Raw genomic sequence first — 16,159 nt, forward strand, 5'->3', positions numbered from 1 at the left:
ACCCTGGTGAATGACACTATACATATAATATATGCATTTTCTCATTTCTATAGTATCCTTATAATCTCTATATTAAAGCCTAATGTTGAAAACAAAACTTCGTATATTTCCACAACTCATCATTAAAAGAAGTCACTCAACAATTAGCCCTGAACGTGTAGAAAGTGCATTAACATATTGTAAAAATTTAGTTAGGTATACATAAACTTGAAAAAGAAAAAAAAAAAGGTCCTTTGCTTATGTAAATATTTGTATACATTAGGCAGAGGGACTATGAAGGTTATCTTTGTGTACCATTCTTTCCAGCAGAATTAAGGAACACACAATATGCCATTCGAGCCTTTAATGTTGAATTAGCATCAGTTCGTGAAAATGTTTCAAAAGTCGAAATTGGTAAAATGAGAATGCAATTCTGGAAGGATGTAATCGATAGAATATATGCAGTATGTCTATTACCATTTATTCATTTATTTTTAAAAAATATAAGACGATATTAAATATTAAAGTTTAGGGTCATCCTCCTGAACAACCTATCGCTTTAGCGCTTGCAGAAGCATTAAAGACGTCTAAATTATCAGCCATGTGGTTAAAGCGCATGATATCTGAAAGAGTAAAGTCATGATATACTATCTATTTGTATATTTTTATAGGGCTGTATTTTAATCATATTTAAACTTAGTCTAATAATTTGGATGATCATCAATTTATGACAATCAAAGATATGGAAACTTATTCTGAAAATACTCAATCAAGTCTTTTATACCTTGAGCTTGAATCATTAAATATTAAAGATATCAACACAGATCATGCGGTTAGCCATATTGGTAAAATGATTGGAATATCCACTTTTCTAAGATCAATACCTTTTCATATTAGTCAAAAGCGTCTAGTACTTCCAGCAGAGATTACAGCAAAGGTACAGCATAACTTTTTATATATATACATATATGCTCTGACTTATGATACCTATTATAGCATGATATTGTTCAAGAAAATATATTTCGTGGTGAAATTGATAGAATGGAAGATGCTGTATTTGATGTTGCGACAGCTACATATGATCATTTATTAACAGCTAGATCACTTATTAATAAGATACCAGCAGAAGCATTTCCTGTTTTATTATCAGCTGTAAGTTATATTTATGTGTAGTATATTCTATTATATCTATGATGTATTTTAACATTTCTATCTAGGTACCACATGTAAAATTTTTAGAAAAATTAGAAAAAGTGAATTTTAATATATTTGATACCAAATTGCAAAAGAAGGATTGGAAATTACCATTAATAATGTATAAATCATATAAAACTGGAAATATTTAAAGGTTAAAAAAAAAAAAAAAAAAAAAAAAAAAAAAAAAAAAAAAAAGCTATCTGATTTATCGTCTTTTTATTGTGTTGTTAATGATTTTCGACTAATTTGAGACTCATGAATAGAGAAATTACAAGAGTTACTTTCAGATAATGAGGCTTGATCATCCTTGTTTACTTTAGAAGATGAATAAGGAGACACAATTCTTAAATGATCAATTTGAAAATCATTCTTCGTATAATTATAGGCATTTGCTTGTTGCTGTGTTACCATTATTTCCATATCAATATCATTTTTGCAAAGAAATTCCGGATCTTGCTTTTGATGGTAGTCTGAATTATCAGGACTTGAATCCCTTGGGTAATGATGAGTATTATAATCTACTCCTATTTCTTTTCTTCTTTTACCAGGAGCTTGCGAAGTAACCTATGCATGATCTCATCAGTAAACGCCTATCTTTTTTTTTTTTTTTTTTTTTTTTATTATTATTATTACTATTCTTGTAATTTTTTTTTCTCCTTCCCGTTTCTTACCCAATGAACTGTAATGACGTTAATAGTAACATCTACAGTACAGCATGTTAAACATATAAGCCCTCTTTCTCTTCCTTGAAACATGAAAAGAGAAAAAATATTGGCAAATGAGGCTAATAAGCAAACAATTGAAGCAATCAATGTACGCAATGCAACTTCATTTAGTCTTGAAGTACGCCAGTTAGTAGATTTCGTATTTTTCCCGAGTTTTATCAAGGGTCGAATGAAAAATAAAGCCATATAAAAATTGATTAGCTATAATAATAATAACAATCATATTAATATTATTGTTGATCTAATATCATATATTCTGGCTTACAAAATCGTAGATCTATTATGTACATGTATATATTCATAAATAATTAACCCATAATATACTATAAATCATATATATATTTATTATATCTGTAAGCCTACCAAAAGCGGAAGAGAAGCAATCGATTGAAGACCAATGATGCAAATTCCTGATTCATCAATTTCTGCTACATGAAAAATCATCTATTTGAAGACATCATTATATGATATATATATATACATATATGTATGTGTGTATATGTATAACAAGATTTTAAAACTTACCATTAATACAAAAATCGCAATATATGGCAATAAAAGGCATAAATGGAATCGATAAGTATTTGATTTCCATCTTGTTTGACGAATAGATGATACAACGTATATTTTTTCTATTAACCTTAAAACAAGAAGGAGAGGAAACGAAAAAAAAAACAATAGTCAATACCCTTTAGAAAATAAAAAATAAAAATAAAAATGAAAATGAAACCTGAAGTAGAAGACGTACCATGTATAAATAACAATCTTTGTACTGAAATAAAAGATATCACATACCATAATAGAAAGGAAACATGAAGCATAGTTATCTTAATAATTTAAAGTAACTTTAAATTAGTAATTATCTCAGTAAAATTATAGTAAATATGTATATATATATATATATATATATATTTATATATCCATACTATTGTTTGTAGTGACTAAAAGCATACTGGCGGTTGTAAATGACCAAGAAAGTAAATATAAGCATATTACCAGCCATCGTGAATATGTCAAATACTTGAAATGCACATTAAACGTCTTTATTCCAAAGAGTAAAGAAAGTGAAGATATTGAAAAAATCGATACCACTTTAGCTGCAAGTTCAGCATGATCAGGCTGTGATGAATATAGAGGATCTATTGAAGTGCCCATGATATACACGTTGTACTATATATGTGTTGATCTTTATATTATTATTTAAATAGTAAGACTAATGTATAAAACTAAATAATAAAAAAGAAAAAAAAATAATACAGCATACTTCGAAGCAACCTTTTATAACTACCTTTGCTCCAACTATAAAGGTACAAGTACAGAAAAAAAAAGCTTACTTTAAATATATAACAATGATAAGCAATATCTTTCTATTTTGCCTCCTATTTTATTATCGGTTTATTCTTTCAATTAATAAATTCGATGAGTTAAAATAGTATAAATGCACGCATAAATTATTGACTTGTTGTATAAAATATTTATATACAACTCTATAAGATAAGCATAGCTTTATACATAATGTTTAATGCATGGGAGTATGTTTAGAATTGAATATATTCTGTAACACTAAATAATTATATACTTTTCCTCCTTATTTTTATTCTGATTATTTTTTTTCCCATAAACTATAACAAAAACTCAATATAGCATATATTTCTGTCAAAAAAAAAAAGTTATTCCTATTATGATTTCCCTATAATTTTTTGTACTACGTATAAACTTTTGGTTTGTTCCTATTCTTATTATGCTCAGCTGATTATAGACCTTGACCAAATATTTGGCATTTAAGGAAAAATAATTTATTGCTATGTAATATATGACAATTAAAGTATGGCCGTAGGGCATATATAACCATCAAGATATGTGAGACAAATGCTTTCTCACTATGTTCATAATAAACAGTGCAAATCATTTACATTCATGCGCTCATAATATTTGTTTAGCCAAAAAGCTAGCTAAATATTATATACACAAGTATGAATTTTATACATTATAGATCTTCCAACACCAAGACAATTATTTATAAATAGAAAAATAAGTGAAAAAGATAGAACTTTTTTATTTATTTATTTTTTAATAAGAATTAGTGAAGATAAAAATGCTAAATAAGATACAGTTTTCTAGGTTTCTCAAGTTATACAAATACTATTATATACCTTGATTGATAACAATAAACTTTGATAATTTTAATCTAATCTAAATGAAAGATAACATGGTAAGAGATTTATTGAGTATGAATGAAATAGTTATTTGGTTATAGTTGATTGTGTAAAATATGATCCAAATACAAATATTATCTGTATCGCTACTATTAACTAAAACATACTTATTACATATTTTGACACCGCATAAGACCAAAAGAAAAATATATGTTAAAATTAAGGGGTAAGTCACACTTAACAAAAGAAGAGTAATACTAATTGCTATGTGATAAATTCGTTTCATGTTAAATATGATATATTTTTAAGAGAAGCGGTATCAGCATGTAATTATAACTTGGAGCTAATAATTCAATTTTTTTACGCTTTTTTTTTATTTTTTTTATTTTTTTTATTTTTTTTATTTTTTTTATTTTTTTTATTTTTTTATTTTTTTTATTTTTTTATTTTTTTTATTTTTTTTATTTTTTTTATTTTTTTTATTTTTTTTTATTTTTTTTTTTTTTTTTGAAATATGCTATTTTATAGACTGATAGTTTTGACATAAAAGGAATTATAAAATCATGTTTAAAAATTTCAAGAGCAACACATACCATATTCGTGCGATTGGAAAATAAATTTAGCAGTAATCAACTTGTCAATTTCCTTATATATTTATTTTTTAAATATGCGAAAACAGGTACTTAAAAGATACGATGAATATAAGAAAATTGGATTATTATTGGACATTAACTTTGGTTTTATAGCCTATGAATTGTTCAAATATAGGCATCTATCTATTAAAAGGCACTGGCGCTGTCATGTTCACAGATAATAATGTTTTATTTGATTAAGATAATTGGACTTGTATTACATTTAAAAAAAAAATAATGCCTGTTATTCTCTTTTTTTTTTTTTTGAGGAATCGATAATCGGGAACTTTTATAGGAGAAAAGGTTTGCATTACATAATCAAAAATAATTTTGACGCCGAGTTAATTTAAGCTTTTTTTTTTTTTTTTTTTTTTTTTTTTTTTTTTTTTTTTCTTGCAAGTTTATTGTACTACATAACAAATAAATATTGGGGTAAAAACATACAGCATTTTTTTCAGAAAATACTATTTATTAAATACAATCAAGATGACTCAAACTGATATTTCAAATTAATGAATTGGTTTAGCACACAAATTTGACATTCCAGCTTTTTCAGCCATAGTAAGCAAATTCGAATAGGGTTTCATTAAGGATTTAGGAAGAGTTTTCTTAAATTCTTCAGTATTCATCCAATCAAGTTCATGTTGGAGAATACAAGCAGCACGATGATGACCGCCTCGAATAATCCCCATAGAAGCATGAAGAGTGGCGCGCTTTTGGGATGAGACATAAGAAGCGCGATGTAAGATATTATTATCGTAAAAAACAGTTTGACCTGCCTTCAATTCGACTTTCAATTGACCTGGCATTTTATCACTTCGTGGATCATTAATAGTGATATCTCTTTCGGCTTCAGTTCGTACACGACGATGTGAGTTAGGAACGACATAAAGGCATGCATCATCGTAAAGCGCACTGGAGTAAAAAAAAAAAAATAAATATCATGTTTTGATACATATATTGATTTACTTACGTGTTCCATTGAGTGCCAAAGTGAGGAACAGTAAGTTTCTCTTCTTCCTCTTCTACAGGAGCCTCAGCCTTGATAGCATCACGATGCCATGATAAGTCAAAATCAGACTCTTGAGGGTTTATCAAAAGATTAAATAATTCTATTAAAGATAGTTAGTAAACCTATAAATTTAATAGTTAACAATTTACCTAATTGTAGTTCCTCATGTTTTCCATCAGTCAATTGTTCAACTGCTTCCAAGAGTTTTGAAGATCCCAACCATTTGGCAAACACATTTTCATTGAGATCTGGGTGAAGTAGATGTTGGACACCCCAGACATCAGTGCCTTCTGTCCAAGGAGGGAACTGAGTACCTACAAGACGTCTGAAACATGTGTTAGAATTATATATAAATCATTTTGTCTTTAAGCACCTACCTATATTTCCATTCCCCTTTTCTAGCTTTATCAACAACTCGGTCACAGGCCTCCTTAAGTTCACTAACTAAATCCTCAGGGACTAAGTTATCAACGATAACAAAGCCATTTTTCTCTAAAGATTCATTAATGGGAATGTTATTAATATCTGTTAACATTCTATTATTTATAAGGCAAATGGGAACAAAAAAAAAGATAATATGAACAGGGTTACATTTGTGGGAAAATATTTATGATTTCGAGAACCCTGTTTGTACCTCCAGAATGTTTACTGCTATATTATTAAAAAAAAGGGTTCTTTTTGTAATTTAAAGTAAGATAATTCGTTCTGAATACAAGCCTCTTTTTTGCATACTACGGAACTACTGCTTCATTATTGAAAAAAAAAAAAGAATATGCAATTCAAATTAAAATACTTTGTAAAAAAAAAAATCATTTAAAGGGGGAGGAGGTACAGTATTTGAACTACTTTTTCTAAATTGAAAATATAATAAATCTTCTGAATTTGAAGTTTAAATGCTGAAGAAAACTAATGGGCAATATTAGAAGCCAGCACTGATATAACAGCTTAAATCTCTTTCTTTTGCATTTTCTAATCTTTTTTTTTTTTTAAGGACAAAGATGGTCTATCCTGGAGCTTATGGTTCTCATGGCTACGGCCAACCTCAACAACAATATCAGCAATCTCATGAAAGTTATTCTTTCCCTAATCCTTCAGAACAGGGTTATCCTCCTCCTCAAAACAATTATCCACAGCAAGGTTATCCACCACCACCAAATTATTCACAGCAGGGATATCCTCCTTCCCAACAAGGTTACCCACCTCCGCAGCAGTACAATAACGGCTACAATCAACCATCTCAGTACAGTAGTTACTCATCCCCTCCTTCACAACAACATCATGGCTATTACCAACAACAAACTCATCCACCAACTCCTAATTATGGAAATTATCCTCATCCTTCTTCAGAGAATTTAGTAAGTATTACTTTGTACATTAGAAAAAAAAAAAAAAAAAAAAAAAAAAAACTCATTCCGTATGTAGTATCGTAATAATGAAGCTAGTCAAATCCAACCTCCTCCATATCAAGGTAAGCTTATTTCTCGATTTTACACATAAAGAAACTAATAATCTTATAGGCCCTGATCCCATTTTTAGTCCAAATGATCCTAACTTGAGTCAAGCTAATTATCCTCAACCACCTAATTCAGCTCACAACCAGGGAACTCATCCAGGTACTGGAGAGTGTATTCACTTTTCCCTACCCCTTTCTCTCTTTATTTATATAGAAATATTTAAAACATTATTTTAATATTATCATTTATTGTAGTTCCATATGGTCAACAAACAAATGCCTCAGCAAATGATTTTGTCATGCACGTTAACCCAACCATGAAAAATGAGGCACCACCTAACTTTCAATTATCTAACTGTAATACGATTTTATTCATCTATATTTATATATTAATAACCTATTTATGTATATATAGGTCGAGGAAGAAAAAGGGCTTTGTTGATTGGTATTAATTATATTGGAACAAAGAACGCTTTAAATGGCTGTATTAATGACGTGAAAAATCTCGAGCAGTTTTTGATTAGCTTATATGGTTTCAAAAAAGTAAATTTTAAAGCAAATTAAACAAGATAACACTATTAATTAAATTTATTATAGGAAGATATGGTTATTCTTACAGATGATCAATCCGATCCTAAGTTTATTCCTACAAAGCAAAATATTATAAGTGCCATGCAATGGCTTGTCCATGACGCTAAAGAAAATGATTCGTAAGCTTAATAGTTATAAGAAAGACAAATAAACTAACTTGAACATTTGTAGTTTCTTTTTCCATTTTAGTGGACATGGTGGTAGAGTCAAAGATACAAATGGTGATGAAGATGATGGTTATGACGAAACTATTTATCCAGTAGATCATGATCAATATCCCGGTGAATCCGGTCAGATTGTAGATGATGTAATATTTCTAGCTATAACTTTTATATACATGTATTAATCGTACTTGTAGGAGATGCATGATTTGTTGGTTCGTCCTTTACCAAGAGGAGCACGTCTGACTTGTATTTTTGATTCTTGTCATTCAGGTACTGCTCTTGATTTACCTTACGTTTATTCTACTCAAGGTACTGTTAAAGAAGAAAATATCTTTAAAGAAGCTGGATCTGGTTTATTAAATGCTGGTCTCGCTTATGCCACTGGCAATAAGTCTGGAGCATTATCATCCCTCATGACTTTTGGTAAAAGTTTAATGTCCAGAAAAAAGATTGATGAACGTATCAAGAAATTTAAAAGTTCAGAATCAGATGTTATCATGTTCTCAGGTTGTAAAGATAACCAAACATCAGCTGATGCTATGGAGAATGGTGCTTCAACTGGTGCCATGTCCTACGCCTTTACAAGTAAGTTTTATTTACTTATTATCATCACATTACTAATTAATTATATTATGATAGCTGTGTTGAAACAAAATCAACAATTGACATATCTTCAATTGCTCAATGCTATTCGTGATATTTTAAAATCTAAATATTCACAACGTCCTCAATTATCATCTTCCCATCCTATTGATGTTAATCTTATGTTTCTTATCTAAAAAAAAAAAAATAATAAAAATAAGAATCAATTATAAAGAATGATAAAGATAAGCCACAGAGATCACTGTCACATTCTAAATTATTTTTTTGAAAAATATAATGTAATATCCCTTCTTTTTTTTTTCTCTCAAATTTACATACATATTTAGCATAATGGCACCAACTATTAAGGAAGAAAAGGATACAACTGTTACCATTAAAGAGGAAGAGGAGCAAATGGAATTAGATGAAAACTCAGAAGTTGAGGAAGAACATGAAGAAGAAGAAGATGATGAAATGGATGAAGAGCCCGATTTGGTTGTTAGTCCTGATAAAGTCGAAATTGTAAGGAAATATTGAGTCATTACTTGTTATGGATCTGACATGTGTTTTTTTTTAGATTGGTAATCACGCCGATGCTACTGCTGTGACATTTTGTTTTAAAGATGAAGACCATACTCTTGGTAATTCATTAAGACATGTTATTAATAAGAAGTAAGTTCTAATAAAATCAACATCGTTAGAAACATCCTAATAATGTCTTTTTTTTTTATAGCCCTGATGTAGATTTCTGTGGTTATTCAATTCCACATCCTTCAGAAGCTAAAATGAATGTTCGTATTCAAACTACAGGTAAGCTTCTTAATTTAAAGAAACAACAGCTGTGACTGATATACGTCAATAGACAAAACAAATGCGATAGAAGCTTTGAAGACAGGTCTTTCAAATTTATATGATTTGGTAGCTCATGTTCGTCAAGCTTATGAAGAAGATTTAGCAAAGAAGGAGTATATTGAATTTGAGGAAGTTGCATAAAACTTTCAACTAAACAACTTTCTTAATTTTTGTAATATAAAACTTGTGCAGATATACATATATGAATTTTATTTTGGATTATAAAGCTTTTTATAGTGTCTATAAACAGATATCATTGAATTATAGATTTTATTTTTGTGTGTGTGTGTGGCTCTGAGATACTAAATTCTATTAAACTTAGTAGTATAAAAAAAATATACAAAAATTTACAAGATAGATTTCTTAAAAAAAAAAAAAAAAAAAAAAAAAAAAAAAAAAAAATAGAATAAAATATGAAAATTCGTATTTACTATTGACTGTTAACACTCAATGGCCTTTGATCATCTTTCCATCTTTTTCTTAAATCATCAATGCTGCTGCTACTATGTCGATAATTAATTTTTGCTCTAAATGCACGCGTTGGCGTTTGTGCCAAACGATCAAACACAGAAAGTACACTACTAGTAGCATGTCTTTCAAACGTACTTGGCATTAGAGGTGGTCTAATAGATTTTGGTTGTTGATACCAATTCTCAGATTGTTTTTTATACCCATCAGTCTCAATTTCAAAATTAGGGCTATATCCTTGTAACACAGAGCTGGTTACATCATTATCTATTGCTTTAGACATATTATTTGAAGTGCTTCTTGGATTATTGCTGTAAGTAGATGGTATAGATGACTCTCGATCCATTGCATAATGTTTTAAATTGATCAATTCTCGCTCATTTTTAGCTTGCCAAGGAAGTCCTTTTTGAAGCATATTATAAAACCTATCAGGTGATGGTGTAGATTCTCGTGAGAGTATTAAGCTATTATTTCCAATGGCACCTACCGCTGGCAAATTGTCAAAGTGACTAATATTGTTAGCAACTGAATCAGTAGTGTAAGGAGATAAAACAATTGGAGAATTAGGTGAACTTGTATAATACTTTTTAGGTGAAGGTATTGTATTTAAAGAAAAGTCCTTGTGATGAATCAAGTCTATATTTTTTCTATTATTATAAGTTTGAAAGTTATTTTCCATTATTTCTTGAAGCATTGTATCAGCTATATTGTCTTGGCTAAGATTTTTAAAAGATTCATTGTCATTCATATTAAATTGTTGTTTGATAAGCAGCAGTTCACTCTGTAAATCAGTAACCGTCTTTTCTAAATTTTGAATGGTTATCTGCCTATTGTGTTCATTCATTCTTAAATCCATAATATCATCGAGTAGATTTTCTATAATAGGTTTACATTCATCGACTTCAAAAGATTTGATAAGTTTTGAGGTAATTTCGTAAGCCAATTCAGGGGACGCATTGATAGGAACATTAAATTTTTCTTCAATAGTATCAATGTCTATCCATTCATCATTACTAGACGATGGTTCTGTAACAATTTCGTCTGCAAACATAACATGTTTGACTTGTCTTGAAATTAAATAAGCACCGTTACTTTCTTCTGCTTTTAGAGCCTCATCTGCTGCTTCAGACTGTAAGGCTTGAATTCGAGCCGAAAGATAAGAAATTTCAGTAGATATTAAATCAATTCTTTCATCTATTAACTCAAGGTCGGATGTATTTATAACTTGATCAGTGATTTGATAGTATTCTAATTGAGATTGATAAGTATATTTTCGAACCTCTTCAAGTTTTAGCTTCTCTTCTACAAGACTTTCACGTCTAACTAACAATTGTTCCATCTCGACTACTGCTTCTTTTCCCTGAATATATTGATATAGGGCTTTATCAAGTAATTCCTTTTTACAAGACACTCGAACTTCTAATGGAATGTTACTTTTCCTTTTTGTAAGTCGTCGTCGAGGGAATCCGTGGCCTCCACCACGAACGATCACAGCAAAACGACCCCCCATGATAGGAATTAGATTTGTCAACATCTTTTCGTCAAGTATACCACCTTCACGTACAGCCTTTTTCATCACCTCAATCAATTGCTTTACCTGATTTGTGCTTATCAAAAGTTCATCATTGCATCTTTTAAGTGTGGATCTTTGCTGTTCATATGTACGCTCTAATTTCAACTTGAGTTGATTTGACTTTGCGTATCGACGTTGTAATTGTTGAATCTTCTGTTGTTGTCTAGAGATCTGGTCACGAACACGATCAGCTTCTAACTTCATGCGTTGTGTCAGACGCTTCTTTTCTGTTTTTAAAATTTCAACATTAGATTTTAAGGACCTTAATAGGCTTTCATTTTGGTTCTTTGTCTGTTGAAGCGTCATTGTTATATGTGCATACTTCTTTTGCCATTCATGAATTTTAGATGTTAGATTCTTTATCTTGACTTCATATGTTTGTTGAATCTCTACAATTTGTTTATCTACCATGATATCTGATTTCATAGCTAGGCCAGATTTGGCTTTCATGAACGCCATCTCTTTCTCCTTTTGTGTTTCTACCAATTGAGCTTGGAGCCTATTGATCTTTTCATCCAATTTTTCCCGCATAGATACATATTCATTTTCTGATCTTTCGAGATGAGATACAAGCTTTTCCTTGACTTTAATATCAGACTGAATTTGATGAACCATACGGAAAATCGGTGAGTTATAATCATTTGTGACAAATTCAGACTTTGATTCTTGATCATCGCCTGTAGAAACAGTCTATAAATGTTTTTAGTTATTATTATTATTATTATATCAAGTAGTATACACTTACCAGTTTTTCAGCATCATAGATATCTTCGTTAACGGGAGAAGATGCAAGTGAATATACACCTTCATCAGACAAAACTCTTTGGATTTCATTCAAATTATCTATACGCTTGTCTTCTGTTTCAAAAGCCTATCACAAGTATTAATCTATATTAGTGAGGATACAATGTAATAACAAATAAATAATAATTTACCTTTATTTCTTCTTCCCAACAAACTGTTACATTATTTAAAGGCTGTAAATTGTATAAAAAGGGATTTTAATAACCTTTTTTTTTTTAAAAAAAAAAAAAAAAAAAAAAAAAGGAAAAAAAAAAGGGGGGAAGGAGGACTTACTTTTATGAGTTCCAGTACTTCTATACTCTTTCTTATATCTGCTCGAGCTTTTGCAATACTATCTTTCACTTCCTCATGATGTATGTCATTTTCTTTAATTTGATTGATGTAATCTTTATTTTCACCATGTTTTTGTTGTTTATGAGCTATATATTGTTGTTGTTGTTTTGATTTTATGCGAATATGTCTTTTTTGTCGGCGGCCTGTTCTAGAGGATATACTTGAACTCTTAGTAAGAAGAGGGTGTCGTGCATTTATTTTAGTTGTAACTCTATCAGCAGCAAAACGAGTTGGTGTAGTAAGACTTGAGTTAGTACTGATATGATCATTATCTTTTCTTCGTTTTTTATGACTACTATTTTTTGTCTTTGATAGGCTAGTTGAAAACTTGGGTAATATGTGATTACATGTACTAGGTGTCAATTGAAATGAAGATTGCCGAAGCTTATCTTTTGTTTCATTTAGTTCATTTGTTAATGTTTGAATCGTCTTTTGATATCTTTCAATTATAGGATGAGCTTGAATTTTTCGAGTCGATCCAATATTTTCTAAAAGCTGATCATCCACACTTTCATTTTGCATAAATTCACCTAGTTCACGCTCAATTATTAACGTATCTCGTTCAGTTGTCAATTGAACAATTTGGTCAGACATCTCTCGTAGACGCTCTCTTAATTGATTCATTTCGTTTATATGATGGCTCTTTGAAGATACAGTGGATGATGATGATGATCCCTCTACTCGTAGTGTAGCAATCTCCATACGTAGACGAGAGATAAGCGCCTTAAGTTGATTAACATCTGAGCCTTTCAAGTCTTGATTAACAACAACCCGATTTTTGATGTTACGGGCTCGATTAGCATATTTTAGAGTATTTACAGTTTCCATAAAATTAGTATCAGCTGGAGACACACAAGCCAACATAAGCGTCTGACTATTACCACCCAATGAATCTTGAAGTAGACGAGTAAGTTTGCTGTCTCGATAAGGTATATGGGTTGCCTTTCGTGTTTCATCACCCAAAGCAGATATAACATTTCCAAGTGCTAATAAACCTGAATTAATGGCTATGCCTTCTTTAGCTCGTTCTCCTTGTGCATGTGTTCTTTTTAACTATATATGTATAAAAATGAAAATGAATAAAAAAAAAAAAATAAAATAAAAAAATTAAAAAAATAAAAAAACTTTTTTTTTCCTAGTGGCATATATAATAGTTTATAATATAAAACGTACTCGTTCCGAACCTGCCAAGTCAACAAAATGAAATTTACTATGAAGTGATTTAACGATTCTTTTGCCTGTTTCATCATCTTCAGGTTTCTGTTGTTTTAATATAATTGAGAAAATAGCATGCGATCGTGATGAAACAGAATTCATTTCGGTTGATCCTGTTGTACGACTTAATGAGCCTTGAGCAAGAAGCCTTATTAAAAAAAAAAAAAAAAAAAAAAAAAAAAAAAAAAGTGGTCGTGGATAAGCTTATTAAGTCGAAGTCTATGTACAATTTATGCATAGAACATACCTCAATACATCTTCAGGACCATAACAAATTTCTTCTTTTACGCCACTCCAATAAATATTTCCTGAAATATCTTCTCGAATAGATACATCGCTATGTTGTTGTTGTTGTTGTTGTTGTTGTTGCTGTTGGTTACTGTTAAATGTTCCTGATCTACGTTTTGATGGCTGGTTTAATAAATCTATAAATTCTTCATTATAAAGTTCTAAAAATGATACGTATAGCTCAAACTTATAGTCTTTATCCTGAGATTCTCGTGATTTTAAAATTTGAAATAAATCAATAATACAGCGTGGTATAATGCCTAACAAATACATATTCGGAAGTTATTATTTTTATAGTTATGACAATTGACGAGTATGATCTAACCTTCACTGGTATTGTTATCTAAACTCGTACCCATACTATAAGTTTTACCAGATCCTGTTTGTCTATATGCATATATATATATATATATACATGAATACTTGAAAATTAAAAAAAAAATAAAATAATTATTAACTCTATTTTTACCCATAAGCTAATATTGTTGCATTAAATCTAATACAAAAAAAAAAAAAAAAAAAAAAAAAAAAAAAAAAAAAAAAAGACTTAGCCCTTATAATAAATAATATTATGCTGTAACACTACCCGTCTAAAAATTTATGTAATAAGGGAGATGCTGCATTTTGATAAACTTGTGCTTGGTCTGCATTAGAACTAAATACATAATCATATGTAAATGATTTATCGGTGCCAATCAATATTTGTGGTTCATTTGGTATGATGGTAAGGCATTCTGTACAATTATTAATCAACTCCTTTTCTGTTAAAGGACGAACTCGCAATCCGACTCTATTAGATTCATAAGTAATGTATATTAATGTGGCCTTTTATGTACAGTATATACCTTACTGCAGTTGAAGTCATCTATATAAAATTTAGACTTTCTATTTTTATTAAAATATTGGAGAAAGAAAGGAAAAAAAAAAAGGAACATAAGAAAATGCGTTAATTCCTTTTCTTTTTTTTTCTTCTTCTTTTTGTTTGTATGTGACACACTTAATACGGTACTCCTTCCGACATAACAAGTGCGCACATACATGTATATCTTAAAACTTTTATGTTCCATTTTACATGTAACATAAAAATTCATTTCATTTATTTGTATGCATATGTCTTTAATATGCTTTGTTTATTCCTCTCTTTTTTCTTTTCTTCCGTTTTTTTTTCTTTTCTTCTTTTTTTTTTATTGTCGTTCCTGGTAGGATCACAAAAAAAAGCTTATAATATCACATTATATTCTTGTGCTGCTAAAGTGTGTTCGGCAGTGGTCATTTTGTTTAATTTATTCTTTTTAACCAATCAAAATACATTTGCTTTCCTCAAAAAAAGGGACACCCTGTTTATAGATTAAATATGATTAAACAATGATTTGCCTTTTCTTAGTAATGCTTATTCAGTGTCATCTTAAAAAAAAAAAAAGGTCATTAGGAACTTTTTTTAGTATTATTGTAGTTTATCTAAAAAAAAAAAAGCAAATTTCTTGTTATTAACTGGGGGTGGATGGTAACTATTGCTGATTAAAATAGAGTTTCTTTCATTGGAATATTTTAATAAAGTATAATACAATAGATTATGTTTAAGGGAAACTTTTATTCATCTTATTCTTCTTTATGACTGGTTAGTAGCAGTGGATATTTGAATATTGATTCATAATTGTTTATTTAAACTATTTTAACTTACCAACAGGAACATTTAGCCTCATAGCTTTGTAATGAAATCAACGTTTTTACTTGATGATGGCATAAAAAAAAAATGGACGTGCAACCCAGTCACGTTACAAAAGTATCCAAGTACACCCGTCATCATTTTGCTTTTAAACAGCCCTACTACTGTTATATTAACCTAATCAAATTATAAGAGTAGTCATTTCTGAATTTGTTATACTCTTACAATTGTATGATTCACGGCGTCATAACTATTTTTTGTTTCTTACAATAATGTCTTCTAAATTGGATAAAGCTCATATAGTAAATAGACTTATTACTAAAATTTTAAAGTTAGAGAGTCTGACTCTATGTTAGTACAGTTTATAATAGACTCAGACGTGGTCTAACATAAAATGAGCAACCCTAGATTCTGTACAACTCTTTTAAAAAGAAATAATGATACGATTAAATATTTTTATTTAATAATA

General features: G+C 29.5%; 6 protein-coding genes across 6 annotated transcripts; 3 read left to right on the plus strand and 3 right to left on the minus strand.

Annotated features, from left to right (window-relative positions):
• Positions 1–17: 17 nt before the first annotated feature.
• Positions 18–1,342, plus strand: BX663DRAFT_527011 (isoprenoid synthase domain-containing protein). Its single transcript, XM_051529982.1, has 6 exons — positions 18–195; positions 263–443; positions 512–610; positions 680–916; positions 976–1,131; positions 1,197–1,342. Exons 1-6 carry the CDS (start codon positions 83–85, stop codon positions 1,323–1,325), a joined length of 915 nt encoding a protein of 304 aa, XP_051377817.1. The 5' UTR covers positions 18–82; the 3' UTR covers positions 1,326–1,342.
• A 36-nt stretch (positions 1,343–1,378) lies between these two features.
• BX663DRAFT_481151 (uncharacterized protein) lies at positions 1,379–3,173 on the minus strand. Its single transcript, XM_051524353.1, has 7 exons — positions 2,828–3,173; positions 2,650–2,728; positions 2,427–2,541; positions 2,265–2,345; positions 2,167–2,178; positions 1,848–2,102; positions 1,379–1,740 (listed from the first exon to the last, which is right to left on the minus strand). The coding sequence occupies exons 1-7, from the start codon at positions 3,054–3,056 to the stop codon at positions 1,393–1,395; spliced, it is 1,119 nt and encodes a 372-aa protein (XP_051377818.1). The 5' UTR covers positions 3,057–3,173; the 3' UTR covers positions 1,379–1,392.
• Positions 3,174–5,072: 1,899 nt separating this feature from the next.
• BX663DRAFT_481156 (uncharacterized protein) lies at positions 5,073–6,257 on the minus strand. Its single transcript, XM_051524354.1, has 4 exons — positions 6,079–6,257; positions 5,851–6,026; positions 5,663–5,801; positions 5,073–5,604 (listed from the first exon to the last, which is right to left on the minus strand). Exons 1-4 carry the CDS (start codon positions 6,234–6,236, stop codon positions 5,199–5,201), a joined length of 879 nt encoding a protein of 292 aa, XP_051377819.1. The 5' UTR covers positions 6,237–6,257; the 3' UTR covers positions 5,073–5,198.
• Positions 6,258–6,676: 419 nt separating this feature from the next.
• Positions 6,677–8,741, plus strand: BX663DRAFT_527014 (caspase domain-containing protein). The gene is made up of 9 exons (XM_051529983.1): positions 6,677–7,056; positions 7,124–7,169; positions 7,219–7,314; positions 7,410–7,511; positions 7,570–7,697; positions 7,752–7,864; positions 7,917–8,052; positions 8,104–8,494; positions 8,549–8,741. Exons 1-9 carry the CDS (start codon positions 6,700–6,702, stop codon positions 8,686–8,688), a joined length of 1,509 nt encoding a protein of 502 aa, XP_051377820.1. The 5' UTR covers positions 6,677–6,699; the 3' UTR covers positions 8,689–8,741.
• Positions 8,742–8,803: 62 nt separating this feature from the next.
• Positions 8,804–9,717, plus strand: BX663DRAFT_527019 (DNA-directed RNA polymerase). Its single transcript, XM_051529984.1, has 4 exons — positions 8,804–9,013; positions 9,069–9,163; positions 9,225–9,301; positions 9,354–9,717. The coding sequence occupies exons 1-4, from the start codon at positions 8,843–8,845 to the stop codon at positions 9,482–9,484; spliced, it is 474 nt and encodes a 157-aa protein (XP_051377821.1). The 5' UTR covers positions 8,804–8,842; the 3' UTR covers positions 9,485–9,717.
• A 56-nt stretch (positions 9,718–9,773) lies between these two features.
• On the minus strand, positions 9,774–14,889 carry BX663DRAFT_556388 (uncharacterized protein; the record flags this gene model as incomplete). The annotated part of the gene is made up of 10 exons (XM_051531714.1): positions 9,774–12,074; positions 12,130–12,255; positions 12,320–12,361; positions 12,462–13,574; positions 13,695–13,884; positions 13,984–14,284; positions 14,350–14,411; positions 14,494–14,520; positions 14,611–14,814; positions 14,870–14,889. The coding sequence occupies 10 exons, from the start codon at positions 14,887–14,889 to the stop codon at positions 9,774–9,776; spliced, it is 4,386 nt and encodes a 1,461-aa protein (XP_051377822.1).
• Positions 14,890–16,159: the final 1,270 nt, after the last annotated feature.

The sequence above is a fragment of the Cokeromyces recurvatus genome, assembly GCF_025118155.1.
Source record: "Cokeromyces recurvatus strain NRRL 2243 chromosome Unknown BX663scaffold_49, whole genome shotgun sequence".
NCBI lineage: Eukaryota > Fungi > Mucoromycota > Mucoromycetes > Mucorales > Mucoraceae > Cokeromyces > Cokeromyces recurvatus.

Bases quoted from the DNA above. Each gene is read 5' to 3' on its own strand.
- BX663DRAFT_527011 (XM_051529982.1), top strand. From the start codon at position 83: ATGTTGAAAACAAAACTTCGTATATTTCCACAACTCATCATTAAAAGA. The intron at 196-262 runs GTATACATAAAC...TGTATACATTAG, and splicing joins TATTGTAAAAATTTAGTTAG to GCAGAGGGACTATGAAGGTT. The intron at 444-511 runs GTATGTCTATTA...ATTAAAGTTTAG, and splicing joins TAATCGATAGAATATATGCA to GGTCATCCTCCTGAACAACC.
- BX663DRAFT_481151 (XM_051524353.1), bottom strand. From the start codon at position 3,056: ATGGGCACTTCAATAGATCCTCTATATTCATCACAGCCTGATCATGCT. The intron at 2,346-2,426 runs GTAAGTTTTAAA...GTCTTCAAATAG, and splicing joins TTGCGATTTTTGTATTAATG to ATGATTTTTCATGTAGCAGA. The intron at 1,741-1,847 runs GTAAGAAACGGG...GATCATGCATAG, and splicing joins ACGTCATTACAGTTCATTGG to GTTACTTCGCAAGCTCCTGG.
- BX663DRAFT_481156 (XM_051524354.1), bottom strand. From the start codon at position 6,236: ATGTTAACAGATATTAATAACATTCCCATTAATGAATCTTTAGAGAAA. The intron at 6,027-6,078 runs GTAGGTGCTTAA...CACATGTTTCAG, and splicing joins AAAGGGGAATGGAAATATAG to ACGTCTTGTAGGTACTCAGT. The intron at 5,802-5,850 runs GTAAATTGTTAA...TATCTTTAATAG, and splicing joins ACATGAGGAACTACAATTAG to AATTATTTAATCTTTTGATA.
- BX663DRAFT_527014 (XM_051529983.1), top strand. From the start codon at position 6,700: ATGGTCTATCCTGGAGCTTATGGTTCTCATGGCTACGGCCAACCTCAA. The intron at 7,512-7,569 runs GTAATACGATTT...ATGTATATATAG, and splicing joins TAACTTTCAATTATCTAACT to GTCGAGGAAGAAAAAGGGCT. The intron at 7,865-7,916 runs GTAAGCTTAATA...GAACATTTGTAG, and splicing joins GACGCTAAAGAAAATGATTC to TTTCTTTTTCCATTTTAGTG.
- BX663DRAFT_527019 (XM_051529984.1), top strand. From the start codon at position 8,843: ATGGCACCAACTATTAAGGAAGAAAAGGATACAACTGTTACCATTAAA. The intron at 9,164-9,224 runs GTAAGTTCTAAT...TTTTTTTTATAG, and splicing joins AGACATGTTATTAATAAGAA to CCCTGATGTAGATTTCTGTG. The intron at 9,302-9,353 runs GTAAGCTTCTTA...ATACGTCAATAG, and splicing joins TGTTCGTATTCAAACTACAG to ACAAAACAAATGCGATAGAA.